General features: G+C 35.9%; 1 protein-coding gene across 1 annotated transcript; it reads right to left on the reverse strand.

Annotated features, from left to right (window-relative positions):
• Positions 1 to 1,419: 1,419 nt before the first annotated feature.
• Positions 1,420 to 16,259, reverse strand: LOC128229164 (ufm1-specific protease 2-like). The gene is made up of 14 exons (XM_052940887.1): positions 16,211 to 16,259; positions 14,841 to 14,970; positions 14,547 to 14,608; positions 11,984 to 12,179; positions 11,564 to 11,781; positions 10,730 to 10,823; positions 9,955 to 10,106; positions 8,865 to 8,967; positions 8,055 to 8,204; positions 7,463 to 7,641; positions 6,759 to 6,857; positions 6,049 to 6,151; positions 5,608 to 5,732; positions 1,420 to 5,195 (listed from the first exon to the last, which is right to left on the reverse strand). The coding sequence occupies exons 1-14, from the start codon at positions 16,256 to 16,258 to the stop codon at positions 5,109 to 5,111; spliced, it is 1,746 nt and encodes a 581-aa protein (XP_052796847.1). The 5' UTR covers position 16,259; the 3' UTR covers positions 1,420 to 5,108.
• Positions 16,260 to 18,101: the final 1,842 nt, after the last annotated feature.

The following is an 18,101-nucleotide window of genomic DNA, read 5'->3' on the forward strand; positions in this document are numbered from 1 at the left end:
TCGGTCCCGCTCCAACCCCATATCATATTGGGACCAGAATATAGACATACCTTTACTTTTTTCACCGCTCTCAAGTGTGTGAGCGTACATTTTAAAATGCTTTAGGCACGCCCCTGGGTGCGTGATTATGACATACCCCTATGGCCACGCCTCCTCATACACAGGTTTGTGAATATCAGTGATGGGGGAACTGTAACTAGTAATAAATCACAAGAATTATAGATTTTAATACTATTAATCTTCCAAATTTGCAAATATTAAAATTGATATCTAAATTCAATGGATTTGCCAAATATTAAATATTATACTAACGGTATATATAGTATTTAAATATTATATTTTTATTTTAAATATTGAATATACTATTTCAATTTTATTTGCCATAGGGGTGGAGCATAATCACGCACCCTGCACATGTTATAAGAAACACGTTGATGAAACAAGATGCCAAAGGGGCTTATAATCCAAGTACATGCCTATATGATGTTACATTTTTATAAACGCTCGTATAAAATACGGCCACGAGTACAAATGACAAAAAAATGACATTTGTATAAAGGGCAATAACTCGGGATAAAGGGATCAGGCTGGTTACCAGAAGTATCTCAGAATATGTTCCCGTTAACATTTCAATTAAGTTTGGTAAAATGTTCAGTTTAATAGAGAGCGAACAACTTAGTTTTTAGTGGAGGCGGCCTGCCCTCATGGTGGCGGAGAGTGGGCACTATCTTGTGTACAGTTTCTCCAAAAAGGCAACTAAAAAGCAGTCCATTTTTAGTTTGGCGGATCCATGGTTTTATGCTTAGACAAGTGACTGTCAACACATTGGTAACATGTTCGATCCCCGCCTCACCACAAAAATACGAATTGTCATCGGGGTTAATCAGCGTCCCGCTTGACAGTGCTTTACCAGAGTAGCACCTGAGGTTTTACCGCAGTAGCATTCTGTCAGTGCACTATGCCCCATAGCTTTACCAGACTGATACTTGAACCGGACAGTGGCGTTTAAAATAAACGGACGTCCCCAACACTGTAAATGCTTTTAAAAGCAGGCATGGTGGGTATAGTCTCTGAATAAAAATTAATCTCCATTAACTGTCTGTCTGGTATCCCCAATGTATTTTCAACTTGTAGATTGATAAATGTATACTTGCCAATAAATGAACAGTGCATGCAAAAACAACTAGTTCTAAAATAAAACTAAAAGTAGCAAGTTTAAAACAGGACTAAATTCTGAAGATTCTCTCAAGCTTTGAGGAAGCATCTCTCTGTAGCAAAGTTACGTTTATATCTCAAAAGATGAAGTCACACATCATGTGTTTGTTAAAGGGCCTGGTGATAATATAGACAAATTTTGTATTAAGAACAGATTCCTTTTCTGCTTGTTTTGCATACAGCTAATTTATAACAAAACACATATATTTATTTTTGTGTGTATTTTACCCTTCTATTCATCATCTTTCTGTGCATATTACAATCATATAATTATGTCACCCAATTATTTCTGAATGTGGAGAAAAAACTACTAGTATATTGATAATGTCATCCATGTGTTCAATAGATATAATGATCAGCATAAGGTTAAAACTAAATATTTCAAACATTAATAGACATGAATTCAATTGCATCAATAACCACTGTGTGAAAAATAACGCTGATTTATTGTACAACTGCTCTTACATGAGAAATAATTCTAAAAATAATTCTGTTAATGATAAACTGTTTTACAATCAGGCTCACATTTTATGTAAAAAGTATTCACATCTGGTATTAAAGATGTATTGAAACATTTCAGAATTCCCTTTTCTGAGCCCAGTCTCAAACTCATGATATTAAAGAATACAGACCCTGTGGCCATGTTAGAACAGTCTCAAATCCAAGTGTAGACTCAGACTCAGAAAAGCAATTTTATTAAATAACAAAGTAGCATCTGCATTCCATTCATTTTACAAAATTAAATGTGAATAATTGTATAATTTCAAAGAGTAATAAAATCCAGCAAATTTCATCATCAAAACTTAACTAGAAAGAGAGTTACAGTGAACTGAATATTGCAATTTTTCTACTTGAGTCTGAGCTTAGACTAAAGACTGTTCGTAATGCAATTTTTCTACTTGAGTCTGAACTTAGACTAAAGACTGTTCGAGTCCGAACTTAGACTAAAGACTGTTCGTAATGCAGTTTTCTACTCGAGTCTGAGCTTAGACTAAAGACTGTTCGTAATGCAATTTTTCTACTTGAGTCTGAACTTAGACTAAAGACTGTTCGTAATGCAGTTTTCTACTTGAGTCTGAACATAGACTAAAGACTGTTCGTAATGCAGTTTTCTACTTGAGTCTGAACTTTGACTAAAGACTGTTCGTAATGCAGTTTTCTACTTGAGTCTGAACTTTGACTAAAGACTGTTCGTAATGCAGTTTTCTACTCGAGTCCGAACTTAGACTTAAGACTGTTCGTAATGCAGTTTTCTACTCGAGTCCGAACTTAGACTAAAGACTGTTCGTAATGCAGTTTTCTACTCGAGTCCGAACTTAGACTAAAGACTGTTCGTAATGCAGTTTTCTACTCGAGTCCGAACTTAGACTAAAGACTGTTCGTAATGCAGTTTTCTACTCGAGTCCGAACTTAGACTAAGACTGTTCGTAATGCAGTTTTCTACTCGAGTCCGAACTTAGACTAAAGACTGTTCGTAATGCAGTTTTCTACTCGAGTCCGAACTTAGACTAAAGACTGTTCGTAATGCAGTTTTCTACTCGAGTCCGAACTTAGACTAAAGACTGTTCGTAATGCAGTTTTCTACTCGAGTCTGAACTTAGACTAAAGACTGTTCGTAATGCAGTTTTCTACTCGAGTCCGAACTTAGACTAAAGACTGTTCGTAATGCAGTTTTCTACTCGAGTCCGAACTTAGACTAAAGACTGTTCGTAATGCAGTTTTCTACTCGAGTCCGAACTTAGACTAAAGTCTGTTCGTAATGCAGTTTTCTACTCGAGTCCGAACTTTGACTAAAGACTGTTCGTAATGCAGTTTTCTACTCGAGTCCGAACTTTGACTAAAGACTGTTCGTAATGCAGTTTTCTACTCGAGTCCGAACTTAGACTAAAGACTGTTCGTAATGCAGTTTTCTACTCGAGTCCCAACTTAGACTAAAGACTGTTCGTAATGCAGTTTTCTACTCGAGTCCGAACTTAGACTAAAGACTGTTCGTAATGCAGTTTTCTACTCGAGTCCGAACTTAGACTAAAGACTGTTCGTAATGCAGTTTTCTACTCGAGTCCGAACTTAGACTAAAGACTGTTCGTAATGCAGTTTTCTACTCGAGTCCGAACTTAGACTAAAGACTGTTCGTAATGCAGTTTTCTACTCGAGTCCGAACTTAGACTAAAGACTGTTCGTAATGCAGTTTTCTACTCGAGTCCGAACTTAGACTAAAGACTGTTCGTAATGCAGTTTTCTACTCGAGTCCGAACTTAGACTAAAGACTGTTCGTAATGCAGTTTTCTACTCGAGTCTAAACTTAGACTAAAGACTGTTCATAATCATCACAGGTCTGAAATTTAGAGTCACAAGCTATTGATACCAGTGTCAAAATATATAATTATCTGATAAACTTTATATTGAGAGGTGCCCGCAAGACTGTACTAACTTTCTGATTTTTCTAGGACTTACTACAGTCATGCACACACCCCTCCATATAGAAATAACAATTTTCAACATAAGACAATGAATAGTTGTAATTTGTAAGGCTGACTCCTTTATGGTAATATCATCTTTATCAACAGGAACACAATAGGTATTTATGTAGTACAACATTGTTATAATGTACTTTCTCACCAGTATTTAACAACAGAGCCACATGACAACATAAGCATATTTATATCTGCCTTTCTCACTTAAAAATAGAATATCATAGACAGGGTCATGTGACCTGCAAATTAGGTAGATGTCTGTAAAATGTCATGATTAATATGTGTACCCATTTTTACAGTTTCTTAGTAATAGTAACAGTGTGTGTATACCACATGACAATTTGCTTTATACATTATGGAAGGCAATATTTTGCTTCAAATGAAGGCTTTAAACAAAGATAACTTTACTATTTCTTCACCATTTTAAATGAAATATAGCTCAGTCTACGCCGCTTACAGAGCCCCGCTTTCGGTCTTTTACCCGAGTTTGATTGAGAGTTCAGTTTCTTAAAACACCTAGACAAACTTTTTTGCAAAACCACTGCCTGATGGAGCATTATGAAACTGTCAAAACATTATTTTTGAAGCAGGTTTGTCAAAGTGTTTGAAGAAACTAATCAGCTAATCAAACTCCGATAATAGACTGCACTTTGTTTCATTTAAAATGGTATAGAAAAAGAAAAGTTATCTTTGTTTAAAGTCTTCAATTTAAGTAAAATGTTGCCTTCCAACGTAGCATATGTGACATAATTAATCACATGGTATACACAAACTGAGACATGTCCAACATTATTCATGATGCTGCCAGCACTGAGGAAAACTCTATTGCTTTGACATTAATTCAATTTTGTCTACAAATAATAGAAATTGTACAAACATGCATCATTTTGTAATACGATAGGCAGATTGTTTAGAACTTTGTTAGCATCATTGTTCTTTTAACTTGCAAGTTTTTACCGCCTTGAAAGTTGCATAGATACACTTGCAGTATCTCTAACAAAATTTACGACAACTTTCAGCTGTACATGTTTTACACAAATTATGATATATTAGAGCATCACAAAATATTTCATCTTTTGATGATGTTAACATAGTTGTTAACTTTAAAAAAGTTCTGAACAATCGGTCCAATGTTAACAAACAGTATTAAAAAAACATTGCGATTCTGAAATTAACGCTTTTCACAAACCCCACAGCTACATTTGTATAATTACAAAAAAATATACATTAATTATCATATTTAATATGAAAACATTAACAATATATACATATAAATAAAAATAATTCTGATCTTAGAGACAAGTTAGTATAAGTTTTTATTATTCATGTTAAACATGTAAAGCACATGTTAAACAAAGCACGGACAAAAACAGAGGAAATAATGTCAGTTAGACTGGTTGCTCCCTATCTGTGCCATTTTCAGATACAGACTGGTCGCTGTGGCATGCACATGTTGTAGTGAGCATTCTGGTCCCAGAAGTCTGGCCCCTTCCACCCACACCATCCCTGAAATAGGAACAAGCTTGTTATTCCCTATTTTTACACAATCAAATGTAAACTGGTCGCTGGGGCATGCACATGTTTAAGTGAGCATTCAGGTCCCAGGCCCCTTCCAACCACATATACCATGAAATAAAATGTGCCACTTAATAGACTTTATAAGAATTAAAACCACTGTAGCATGTTACAAATAAACACTTTTCTATCACTTAAACTGCATGAAACTGAGTTTAAGGTAAGTATACTTATATACTTAGGTTTGACACAATTATATAAATAAACATTGCTTTGTTTTCTTATTTACTATTTGAAGTTGTTTGCTTAATCATGGACAAACGTAGAATGGTATTTAATACTGAGCTAAACAATTCTTAAGAATATGAAAACTTGATAAAGTAATTAATAATCTAGAGCCTACCTTATCAACGATGGTTTTGAGATCCTCTGCCCCAGTGTAGTGGGGGTCAAGAATGAGAAAGCTGATATCTCCCGTCACTTCATCGTAATCCACACCAAGGATTGTGTGGGCTAAAACCCCTCCACCTATAATAGCACAGTGGATTTTTAAATACCTTAAATGACACAATTAGAAAAGCCTTTTTTTTAAATAATACTTGTTGCCTCAAATACTAAATGTTAGGGAAATCAAACCCATATGCACTGTGTGGCCAATGGGATGGATTTTTCAATATGAAACTAAAAACTAATGAAACAAATTATACGGTAAGTCAAGAAATTACCGGTAAAGAGTTAATTTTTTGACTATTGGATGCAAAGCAGCATGAAACTATGTGTACAAACATTTGAAAACACAACTCGTGCATAAAAACCATGTCACAAGATAACAATATAAACCTACCTATCATGATAGGAGTTCCCTGGGTCTGAAAGTGGGCTGCCAGTTCTCTCCCCTTTGCTGCTAGCTCAGACCCAGTACTAACAGACAGGATCTTAGATGTTACCTGCAATGGTGAGAATTCATCATGATATAATACCATTATCGAAAGTTTCAGAAATCAGGGGTGTGATAGACCTAGCAGCTGAAGGGCTGAAACCATTTGAGCGATGGGTTTGGGCAGCACTTTAGGCCCCCAATGGAGATCATGGGGGGTGAAGCACCCTGTCCCAAAAGCAAAATTGGCTTTTTCGAAGCCCTTTTGAAGGCTCTTCCTACTTCAAATCTGAAGCAAACTGTATCATATTAACAACATATAATTTTTTAATAAATTAAATGAAAATAAAGATTTTTTTCTTCTCTCAAGCCATTTGATTCGTGGTACTGCAGACAAATCATTTTCCAGGAAATGTATCTTGTAAGGATTTTTCATGACCCATTTCCTCCTTTTTTCTCCAAATGAAGAATAAACTATGATGTTGCCATGATAATGTTTGGAAAACCAACCTCTGAATAATGAATAAATTTGCAAACCTATCGAACCATACTCAGATCATAAGGCTCCCTTCCACTCTATACCCTTGCAAAAGTCTTGCAAAAATATCTTTAATGAATGATAGATTTCATTTCACAAAACATAACGAATCAAAAACATACCAAGAGAGTTTACTGACCCCAATAAGAGTGTCGAGTACAAAGCTGACTTCCATGGAGCCAATCCACTTCCTAGAGCCTACAAAGTTTGGCTCCTTGTCCCCAATGTCAACTAGAGTCTGAAATAAGGACGTGAAATGCATGAACATAATACACATATACACTGACTTCACTCACTGTAGATACTAGACACCGGTAGCTTTAATTTTGTAAGGTTCCTTCTTAGCCTGCTTTTTTGTTTTGAACCTTTTAGCCAGTTACATGGCATTTGATAATTCCTATATCACTAGGTTTCATGTTCAAGACCAAACCAATTTGCAGAAAAATGTGAATATTTATATTAAACCTTTGCAAAATTAAACCAACCTACAGTATGCAAAAATACTTTCAGAGCACTATTCAAATGAATGATAAAAGTTCAAACATTATTATTAATAGCTTTTTTACCACATATTCAAATGTTTCTATTTCACTTGAAAAGATGTGGTGTCAGGAGTTGTTGTAGGAGTTTTAAAGTTATTTTAAATGTAAAACAAATAAGAACACAAAACCTCCCGTCCAATCCACATGTTTTGATGATCTTTGGGAGGAAATGTCATTGTTCATGTACGCTTTATGGCAAAACCAAGACATGAGGGTCTTTTGGGAACATTGAGCACAACCACACTTTAAACTTGTTTTGAAATAATCATAGCTCTGAAACATCTTTTCGAAACCCACTAACCTGTTGTATTGTTTTATGTGAGGGAATGTCTACATCAGTGTAGCCCTGATGGCGGAACCAGGACACAAGGGTCTGTAGGGACCGGTACGCACAGCCCCACTTGTTATCGTCAAATCGATCCTGCATGTAGTGATGGTATGTGTACTGGCCTTGCACGCACCACACATGGCCTCCTGTTACTGTGATATAGACAGAAAATGTGATCACTTTATTCCATATTGTCAAGGGGTTGGTGTTGTTGTTTTTTCAATTGAAAGTGGGAACCAAAATAGGCCAACCATACTTTTTTGCATATATTGGACTGAAATTAACAATACTAAAAAAACGTAATATTGTTAACACAAATTTATTCCAATCCAAAAGCTGGCTTTGCTTTGTTTCTTAGGTCAAAATATACTATGGCAAATACACAATTTTAGGTACAATTCTAAAGCCTGTGGCCCCATTCATAAAAAGGTGGAAAAAAACACTTGAAGGATTTAAACATGATTAATTCACTCGTTTAATTTTAAGACCAACTTTTCAAGCACTACGTCACTTGTGCATCATAAACCTGGCAAACAAAATAAACCAAGCAACCTTTTTCATTCACCTTTTGACTTGGGCACATGTTCATGTACATTAACCATATATCCCCCAGAATTCGGTTGTTCCCCTGGAAACGAGCAATGGTTAGCCCGTCGAAACATGGGGCGGTCTTCTGGCAGGGAAAGGCACTGATGTATCTCACGTCGATAGGACTCTGTGAAAAAAATATATATAGAAATTAGTGGTGTTAAAGATACAACTCATGGGTTTAGTTTTTCTTATAATGTTTATTTGCAAATAAGTTCAAACAATTCAGAAACTCTTCTTAATAATATAAGCAATGTGGACATAGTATTTGTAAGAGCTATGGAAAATGTGAGAAAAACGGGTGTAGTAAAATGAAATTGTTCATCAGTGGTTTTGTACTATCATTCAGTATTTTCAACTTTCACTTTCAATGTTATGGTGGCGGGGCCCTCATTGGTCAAATTAGCACAAACCCACAAGCCCTGCACTGGTAAAATGTCTTCAAGGCTTGCTCAAATTCTAAATTTTATATAGCAGGGCTTGTTAAAAAATTTGATGCCAAGCAATAGTATAAGACATTGGCCTTGTTCATCCAACGGCCTAATTTCAATGTGGGCCCTTTGATAGAGGAAAAAAATGTGATTTTGGCAAAAAGGGGAAACTACTAACATGATTCATTTAATGTTCAATTTGTTCTCAAATCTTTTAATCAAGAATCCTATCGACATATTCATGATTGGCACTATATTGATACATTTGCTAAATACTTAGAGGTCTATGTTCCTCAATTTTTTTAAAATAATGGAGGGAGGGAAATTGGACTGAAAAAACACACTATCATTCATACCTAGTTTCTCGTCAATTACACCATTTGGGTATACAACAGTGAAGAGGGAGTCAGACAGCACTGGTTGACAGTGATATGGTACAGCGGTGATAAATGTATTCTTCTGAAAGAGAAGTAAATGCATTACAATGAAATTCTTTCAAACTAGAACTTGCAGTGAATAAACAGTTACCGTAACCTAATGTTCATGTGTTGTGAAAGTCAGCCACATTGCCAGATACAAGATTCTAATTCTTTAACTACAAATTAAACAGTACTATAGCTATACTCCCCATAGGGTTATCAAGCATTGTATTTTTAGAATACCTGTTTTGAAAGCTGACCATTACTGTGGTCAATCGGTCGATCAATAGGAGTCTACAATAGGAATCAACAGGTCATGACCAACCACCCCATCAAGTATGAGGACCATTCACTTTATATCAATCAGAAAAGGTCATTGTGAGCTTGATCTTTGACCTGCTAACCTTAATAACAATAGGGGTCATCTACGGGACTTGACCAACATCTCTAACAAGTTTGAGGACCTTAGGTATTAGCATACTCTAATTATCAATCTGACTATGACCTTTGACTTAAAAATCAATGAGGATCATATATCGGTACTGGATCACCAATCTCTCAAACAAGTTTTGAGCGACTTAGTCTTAATATCCATCAAACAAGCTTTTTTTGTATTCAAGGTCATAACTTTTCCCTAGACATTGAAACTTTATTTCGATGAACTCACTGTTTCAAATGGTGAGTAGATCGGGATATAATCTACGATAATTTTTCACTGAACCACCAGAACGCATGAAATGCCTTTTTCACCATGGAATTACAAAGAGCATAAATACTCTTTAATAATTCACCTTTTTTTCTTACACTGTAGATTGCCAGAATTTTGCAAGGATTATATATTCTCCATTATGTGCAAAGACGAACATGTTGCAAAATCATAATCTAGCAAAACATTAATTTATAAGTGTCTGCAAATTTTAAACGTCGTGAATTTGGCCATAACCAAATATTTGTGAAAAAAGGGCCTTCCAAAATTTGATCTACAGTAATGGACATTAAAATCAACTCCATGCGAGACATCACTTACTTGACTATGTTGTACAATACAATGCTCCATGGCAGTGACTTGTCTGCGTAGAGCCTGGCCCAGTGTCTCTGTCATTTCTTCAACAGGAGTATTGGGAGAAAATATTGAGACCGCGTCCAGGCCTAGGACTAGGTTAACAACCTTTTTTGAGCCTGAAAGAAAGATTTTGAACATTTCAAAATATGTTTTATGTTCTGTACAATCAGGCATCATTAATTTTACATTTGTTTGTGATTTACAAACATCTGTTCTAAAGAAATTAGAGGAATTTAATGACATTGTTATTTGCTCAATTAAAATACTACACTGAAGACCAACAAGCACAATTAAAACCATGTTGGTGTGGTTGGGTGGTTGTGTAAGCTATTTATACTCGCACCCGGGCAAGGCCCATTTGGCAAGTGCTTCGATAAGATTGTTAGTAATTTTAGGTTTTTGGAGCATAGTGCACAGACAGATTGTAACCCAGGTTTGAGCTCAGCTACCCATGTTCTTTAATGTGCACCAATGTATAGCGCTGTCACATGGGATCCTCATTTAACATCCCTGCCGGAAGACGATAAGTATTATTTTAGTGGTGAGGTGGGGTATCAAACTTACGACCCCGTAATTGACAGTCAAGTGTGTGACCACTAGACCGAGGATCCACCACAAAGAAGTTAAGATAAGATTGCCACTGTGTGTTTATAAGTTGGTGTTTTAATTAGATCATCATTTTATACTCTGATAGGAAAACTAGACAGGAGAGCTGCTGGCTTAACAACATGTTACCCACCTGTCTTGTAATTAATTACAGGTGAGCAAGATGGCACATTCTGTAAGGAACAACTGTTACACTGGTCCATGTAGACATCTAACAACAATGTGGACTGAAAAAAAAAAAAATGATATTATTCTTATTTTGATAGCTTCGCAATCATCCTAAATTGTACAGAGCATCCTTTTGGAGATGCTAATGCTGACTCATTTTCCAGATGACCATGGGAAATAATTCATTTATTAAATATTTTAGCCAGAAGTGACTACGTTTGGTACAAAAATGAGTATTGTCATTTACAACAATGTTATTAATTTGATGCAAAATTTTACAAAAGATGACCTGTAACAAAATAATGGACAACTTATTTTTCATGATAAAGGTAACAACATCCCTGAAACTGATAATGGTGTAATCAGGGCACAAACAAGACTAATTTTTATCCTTGAAGCTGCACTCTCACAGATTGAACATTTCTACAACTTTTTCATTTTATTTTTGTCTTGGAACGAGCCAATTTTTGCGAAAATACATGGACACCAGTTATATAAGACTGCTGACAAAAAATTATATCACAGATTTTTATATAATTTAACTTTAAAAAATTATGCTTTATATGCATTTTTCTTCAACCATTAGTAACGGTTTAAGCCATAAAAAATTTCGAACAGAAATACGAAAATCTGCGATCTGATCTTTTGTCAGCAATCTTTAATCATTGGTTTGCAGATATTTATGCAAAAAAAAATTGCTCTTTCCAAGACAAAAAAATAAAAATTTTGTAAAAATGGTAAATCTGTGAGAGTGCAGCTTTTACAGGCTACATCTTAATTGAGGCAGAAATGTAATCACCTGTTTTCTCTCTTTTTTGCTCTTAGTTCTCCCACCTTCCTCCTCAGTGACCATGTCCACAAGTGTTTGCACAGTTACATTACTAGAGTTGGGTAACCCATAACAACCAGTGTTGCCTAGCAACACTGGGGAGGTTGCCAGGTGATACATGGTACTGTCAGAGAAAAGCTCTGTGCTTGTTTTCTCCACTTCCATGTGTAAACTGGGCTGCCATTTACCTGTAAATTACCATTTTATGTTTTAGTTTAAATATGAAATAGATCATTTGAATGTAACTGTTTTCGCAAAAGGCAAATTACTTTAAAAGGCAATTTAAGTCAATTCAAGAAAGCCATTCAGTAATTTTAGCATCAATTTTATATCCCTGAACTATAAAAATGTTCATTACTTTCTCAACTGTATTAGTCTTCTAATACAAACCATTTTCAGGTAGAGTGAAAGAAACTGGAATCTGACATCTGGTTCTCACAGTGACATATGAGAAAACATCAATTTGTTCACATGTCCATTTAATATCGCTTGTTTCCCCAGTACCACTGATCAAAGAGACATATTCTACTGATTTTGACCCTTTCTTCTTGTTGACAACAAGTTTATCTTTATCTCCCAGAGCATGCTGAAAATGAGAAAAAGAACATGGAGAAATATTTTAAACATTTGGTACCTATCATAGTGAGGCAAATCTATGATTAATGATATTTAATCATCATATTGAATTACTTAACACAAAGTGGCTATACACAAATTGAAATATTTACATACTTTATGAAAAATCAAGAGGTGCCTGCAAGACTGTTGAAACTAGAGATTGCTTTTTTGAAAAAGCGCTTGTCTCCCCTATTGTGTGGTCGTAGCTGAGAAAAAATAAATGATGGACATGAAATTTGTAACTTTGGACTGGAGACAAACCAACAGTGAAGTTTGGTTTATTCGATTATATTAAATAGTGAAGAGAAGAAAGTGTTGTTGATTAATCATGGAAAATGTAAACGAAGTTTGCATTGTATGAAGTTCCTGGGCGCAAGCGTTATTCAATTATTGATCGGAAACCATTTTTCAGCTCACAGTCATCGTGACCATGACCTTTTACCTACTGATCACAACATCAATAGGGATCATCTACATAACCAACTTGCATACCAAGTATTAAGTTCTTGGGTGCAAGTGTTCTTTAGTTACTGAGCGGTAACCATTTCTTCAACTCAAGGTCATGGCAACCTTGACCTTTGACCTACTGATCTCAAAATCAATAGGGGTCATCTACTAGTCATGACCGACTAGCGTACCAAGAATGAAGTTCCTGGGTACAAGCGTTCTTAAGTTATTGAGCAGAAACCATTTTTAAGCTTAAGGTCACCGCCAACGTATCATTTTTTACCTGAAGGTAACCTTGACCTTTGACCTTTTGATCTGAAAATCAATAGGGGTCATCTTCTAGTCATGAACAACTAGCTTACCAAGTATGAAGTTCCTGAAACCAAAGGATCTTTAGTTATTGAGCGGAAACTTTTTCTTCACTTCAAGGTCATGACAACCTTGACCTTTGACCTAGTGATCTCAAAATCAATATGGGTCATCTTCTAGTCATGACCAACTAGCATACCAAGTATGAAATTCCTGGTTGCAAGCGTTCTCTAGTTATTGAGCGGAAACAGTTTCTTCACCTCAAGGTCACGGTGACCTTGACCATTGACCTACTGATCTCAAAATCAATAGGAGTCATCTACTAGTCATGAACAACTATGAAGTTCCTGGGTACAAGCTTTCTTTAGTTATTGAGCAGAAACCATTTTTAAGCTTAAGGTCACTGCCAACATAACATTTTTTACCTGAAGGTAACCTTGACCTTTGACCTTTTGATCTCAAAATCAATAGGAGTCATCTAATAGTCATGAACAACTAGCATACCAAGTATGAAGTTCCTGGACCCAAAGGATCTTTAGTTATTGAGTGGAAACCGTTTCTTCACCTCAAGGTCACGTTGACCCTGATCTTTGACCTAGTGACCCCAAATTCAATAGGGGTCATCTACTAGTCATGACCAACTAGCATACCAAGTATGAAGTTCCTGGGTCTAAGAGTTCTATAGTTATTGGGCGGAAACGAAGTGTGACGTACTGACTGACTGACTGACAGACTGATGGACTGACTGACGGACAGGGCAAAAACAATATGTCTCCCCATGAATGGGGGAGACATAAAGATATTACACGCAAATGATTTTTACATGGAAGGTCACCACGACCTTGACTATTGACCTTGTTACCCCCAAAACAATTGGGATCATCTAGACATCATGACCAACCTCACTTCAAAGTTTGGTGAACCTAGATCAAAGCATTCTCCTGATATTGCACGGAAATATTTTTTTACATTAGAGGTCACAGCGACGTTGACCTTTGACCTTGTGACCCCCCAAAATATAGGAGTTTTCTAAACCTCATGATCAACCTCCCTACCAAGTTTGGTGAACCTAGGTCAAACCATTCTCAAGATATTGAGCGGAAATGTTTTTTACATTGGGGGTCGCTGCGACCTTGACCTTTGACCTAGTGACCCCAAAAACAATAGGGATCTTCTACACCTCATGACTAACCTCCCTACCAAGTTTGGTGAACCTAGGTCAAACCGTTCTCAAGATTTTGAGCAGAAATGTTTTTTATATTGGGGGTCGCCGCGACCTTGACCTTTGACCTAGTGACCCCAAAAACAATAGGGATCCTCTACACCTCACGACCAACCTCCCTACCAAGTTTGGTGATCCTAGGTCATGCGGTTTTCCAGTTATCGATCGGAAACGAAGTGTGACGTACGGACGGACTGACGGACTACCAGACTGACGGACAGGGCAAAAACAATATGTCTCCCCCAGAGAGGGGGAGACATAACTCTCTCAATTTATATGATTAAGCATAAATCAATGAAAAAAATAATTGTGCATGTGTAATTCTGTAACTTATGTTCTTATTTCAGTTGGACTAACTAGAATCTTTCCATTGTCAGGACACACCAAAGAGTCTACAGCAAATCCAAGAACATCTATACCTGAAATGGATAAAGCACAGAATTTTATTTAGTTCAAACAGTCCACATGTTCCATTGTCATTTATAGAGATCATCTAAACAATATATATCTGTATCAAGTCAAAATAAGGTTGACAGGATTTTGCATTGCTATGAATTATAACTTTCAAAAGTCATCTTAAAAATTATATGATAATAACAACTCTGAGATATCTAGCTTAGTTATAGCTTCACAAAGATTAAGGAATACTACCTCCAGGAAGGAGTCTTTCGATAGCCTCCAATGATGTTACAGGATCACTGATCTTATTTGAACATCCCAACAAACAAATGCAATCATTGCCTCGAGTTCCAAAGACATATTGAGGTAATCCATCATCAGTCTGGAAAACAGTGAACATTATATATATTTTTTAATTATTATATAAATATTGTAACTAGGGTGGCTCTGCCCTGCAATTGATTATGATTGGTTCTTCTTTAGAATTATGTGTATAGCTAGAAGTAGAGCAAAAATTTAAAGGAGAACTATATTTGCAAGCATTTATTATCCATGAGTTGCTTAGTAATACCTTTAAAATATTATTAATTAACAGTGTACACAAACAACTTTTTCAGCACACTGGACATTACATTTGACATTTTATGATAGAGGAGGCTTATGCAGCCTGAAAGCCACTTGAATCTACTTGACATATCACAGCAAAAATAAATAAATAAATTGCGTGTCCTGAAAAATGAAGATAAAAAATTAACAATCCATACTATACATGCCATTATCAGTCCAATGCCATATTTTAGTCAAACACACATGCATGCTTTGGTAATCTTTGCTAGTCCAGTGGTTGTGCATTGATAATTGTGGAGTTTGTCAGGACTGTCGTTTTTTGCGATGTCTGTATTATGTATTATATATAAGTGTTATCTAACATATCCAACATTTGGCAAAGTACTTGCCATTATCTGACCCAATTCATACCATAAATATGAAACTCAGATAATCATTTCACTTCATGAGTAATCTTCATGGACACAGACGTCTAGTTAAACCGTCTCCGTGGCCTAGTGGTTAGGCATCTGCCTACAGAGCGGGAGGTTGTGGGTTTGATCACTGGCCATGTCATCCCAAAAGATGTTAAAAATTGGTACAAGTAGCTCCCTTGCCTGACTCTCGGCATTTAAAGGGTAGTGCTTGGAAAAGTGGTGTACTCAGTACTGGTTTAACCCAGGAAAGTTGTACCCTGTGTATCGGTGCTTTACACCGAACACGTAAAAGAACCCAGGGATCTCTTCGAAAAAGAGCTAGGGTATCGCACCCGGACTTCCTTGTATCCCACCACTGTGTCTTCAGCATGCTGTCCCTTCAGCAAAAACAAAGGACCACGTTGGAAATAAGTGCTTGCACTTTCACGGGTTATCCTTGACCGCAAGGTCTAAAGAAATACATATCATACAGATGCATACATAGGTTTTATCCGAAATACTCCTCTACTTGAGAACTTTCCATATGCTTGCAAAATCCCAACGTTTCAAAGAAGAATACTCAATTTAAGTTATAAATCATATCGTGAGTGTCATATTCGGCCTATCTTTTAACTCATAATCAATAATAACTTAATTTACCAGACTGTTTTCGACGAGTTTCCTGGAAACTTTGACACACGTCGCCATATTTTTGGTAGATCTCGTTACAGTAGCAGGCAACAGTTTTTCTGAAAAAGCAGATAAAAGCGGAGTTGCGAAGATGTGGGTTGTGGGTTAGCGGTATTTTGTTCAAAGAAATGTAAGATACCTAAAACACCTTCGACCACAAGGTTTGTAGCAAATTGTCCTGCTCAACCGGTAGGATTTATACAACATGATCGACAGATTGTTTAAATCCCCAGGGAGCAAATCCTCATGCCACAGACCCTGTCGGTGCAAAACTATCGATTGGTGCATATGTTAAGCATTAACGCTATCTGTAATCAACTTGACAACAGATTGCACCGTTATCTTGAAAGGGAGAATTTATTAAAATTATTTAAGAAGTAAAGTAAATGTATGGTTAGAAATTAAGTTCTGCTTTTCAAAAATGATTAAGGGTTGCGATATGTAAACTGTATATTATACCTTAGTCTTTTGGTAACACAAGCTAAAGGCAAATGTGAATGATCCCAATACAATTTTACATAAACTATGTAACACGGGCAGTACGAAAACAGCATGGTTGGAGACGAATGGAGCAAATTAACATATGAAGTTTTCGATTCTATATAAATGCACTTCTGTAGATGAGTTTGTTGATGGATAGATGTGAAGCAAAAATGTATGTGCAACTAAGAAAGCAGTGTGGGAATGTTAAAATCTTTGCATGGGAGCCGTCAAGTTGAATTTATAAAATGGATTGTGCTACGTCTATGGCTGGATCTAGCATAAACTGGGCTCAAATTGAAATAGGTAACGTAAAAAAAATACTAAAGTTTTAATTCTTTAGATCGATTAGTCCTATGATTGGATCACTTGCACACACGAACATAATTATTAGATTCCATTTTGAGTCGTTGGAGTTAAATTGTCGACCTTAAATTGTGTATACACTGCGGCATTAATGTATAGGAGGCAACAGTGTATAAATACATTAGTTGGGATTGAAATGTGGTTATAGGAAGGAGCTGTTGCTTAGGTTGGAGTCTGAAAACATTGGGGCTTGGTGATTTGGGAGCTTCAGTTTAGGTGGGAGTGGGCATATCTTTACTTGGTTTTCATCTGAAATATTGACGGTAGTGGAAGCTCCAATATCGATGATGGTTCGAGCATACGAACGGCAAGGTAACACGTACAAAATTTGTTGTAGCGAAAATTGTAATATATGGGTGAAGAGGGAAGCTTAACTTAATTCACGGTAGGAGCTGCAGTGTAAGTATTTGTAAGCAATTTCTCATTGAAAATCAAAATGAAATCCTTTTGTGTATTTTCGGGATAGTAAGCAGCGTACACATTTGGCGGTAGCTGTAGTGTATGTAATATCTTATGAGTTGAGAGAAGTGTTAACACAGTTTATACGAAATTACATAACTATTTCATAGAAATGAATGGTTTCTAATATAGATAATTTATTATATATTTATAAGCTATTGCTGTTGGTATTACGTACACTTGAACAATTATCATATAGTATTTGAGTCAATACTATGACGTCAACATACATTGTACATGTAACTTTACGTATATAACTTTGTAAAGTCTGAGTCAGTTGCGACTATACTGATATTTTAATTACAGAAAATGTATGTTTGTACTATTCTGTTTAATTTTATTGTACTTGTTATCATAAACTAAATGTATAGCTTATTTGTAATGTGATTTATTCGAAGACATATATGTATATGTGTATGAGGATACATGATATGGTACCGTGAAAGGAATGCTTGTTTTTTTTTATTGTAATATATAGTATTCAATTTCACAAGAGGCTATTTGTTAGAAATTTAATAAAGATACATTCATATTATATGTACTAGTAAGTTAGATT

This window comes from Mya arenaria, chromosome 3, assembly GCF_026914265.1.
Source record: "Mya arenaria isolate MELC-2E11 chromosome 3, ASM2691426v1".
NCBI classification, from domain to species: Eukaryota; Metazoa; Mollusca; class Bivalvia; order Myida; family Myidae; genus Mya; species Mya arenaria.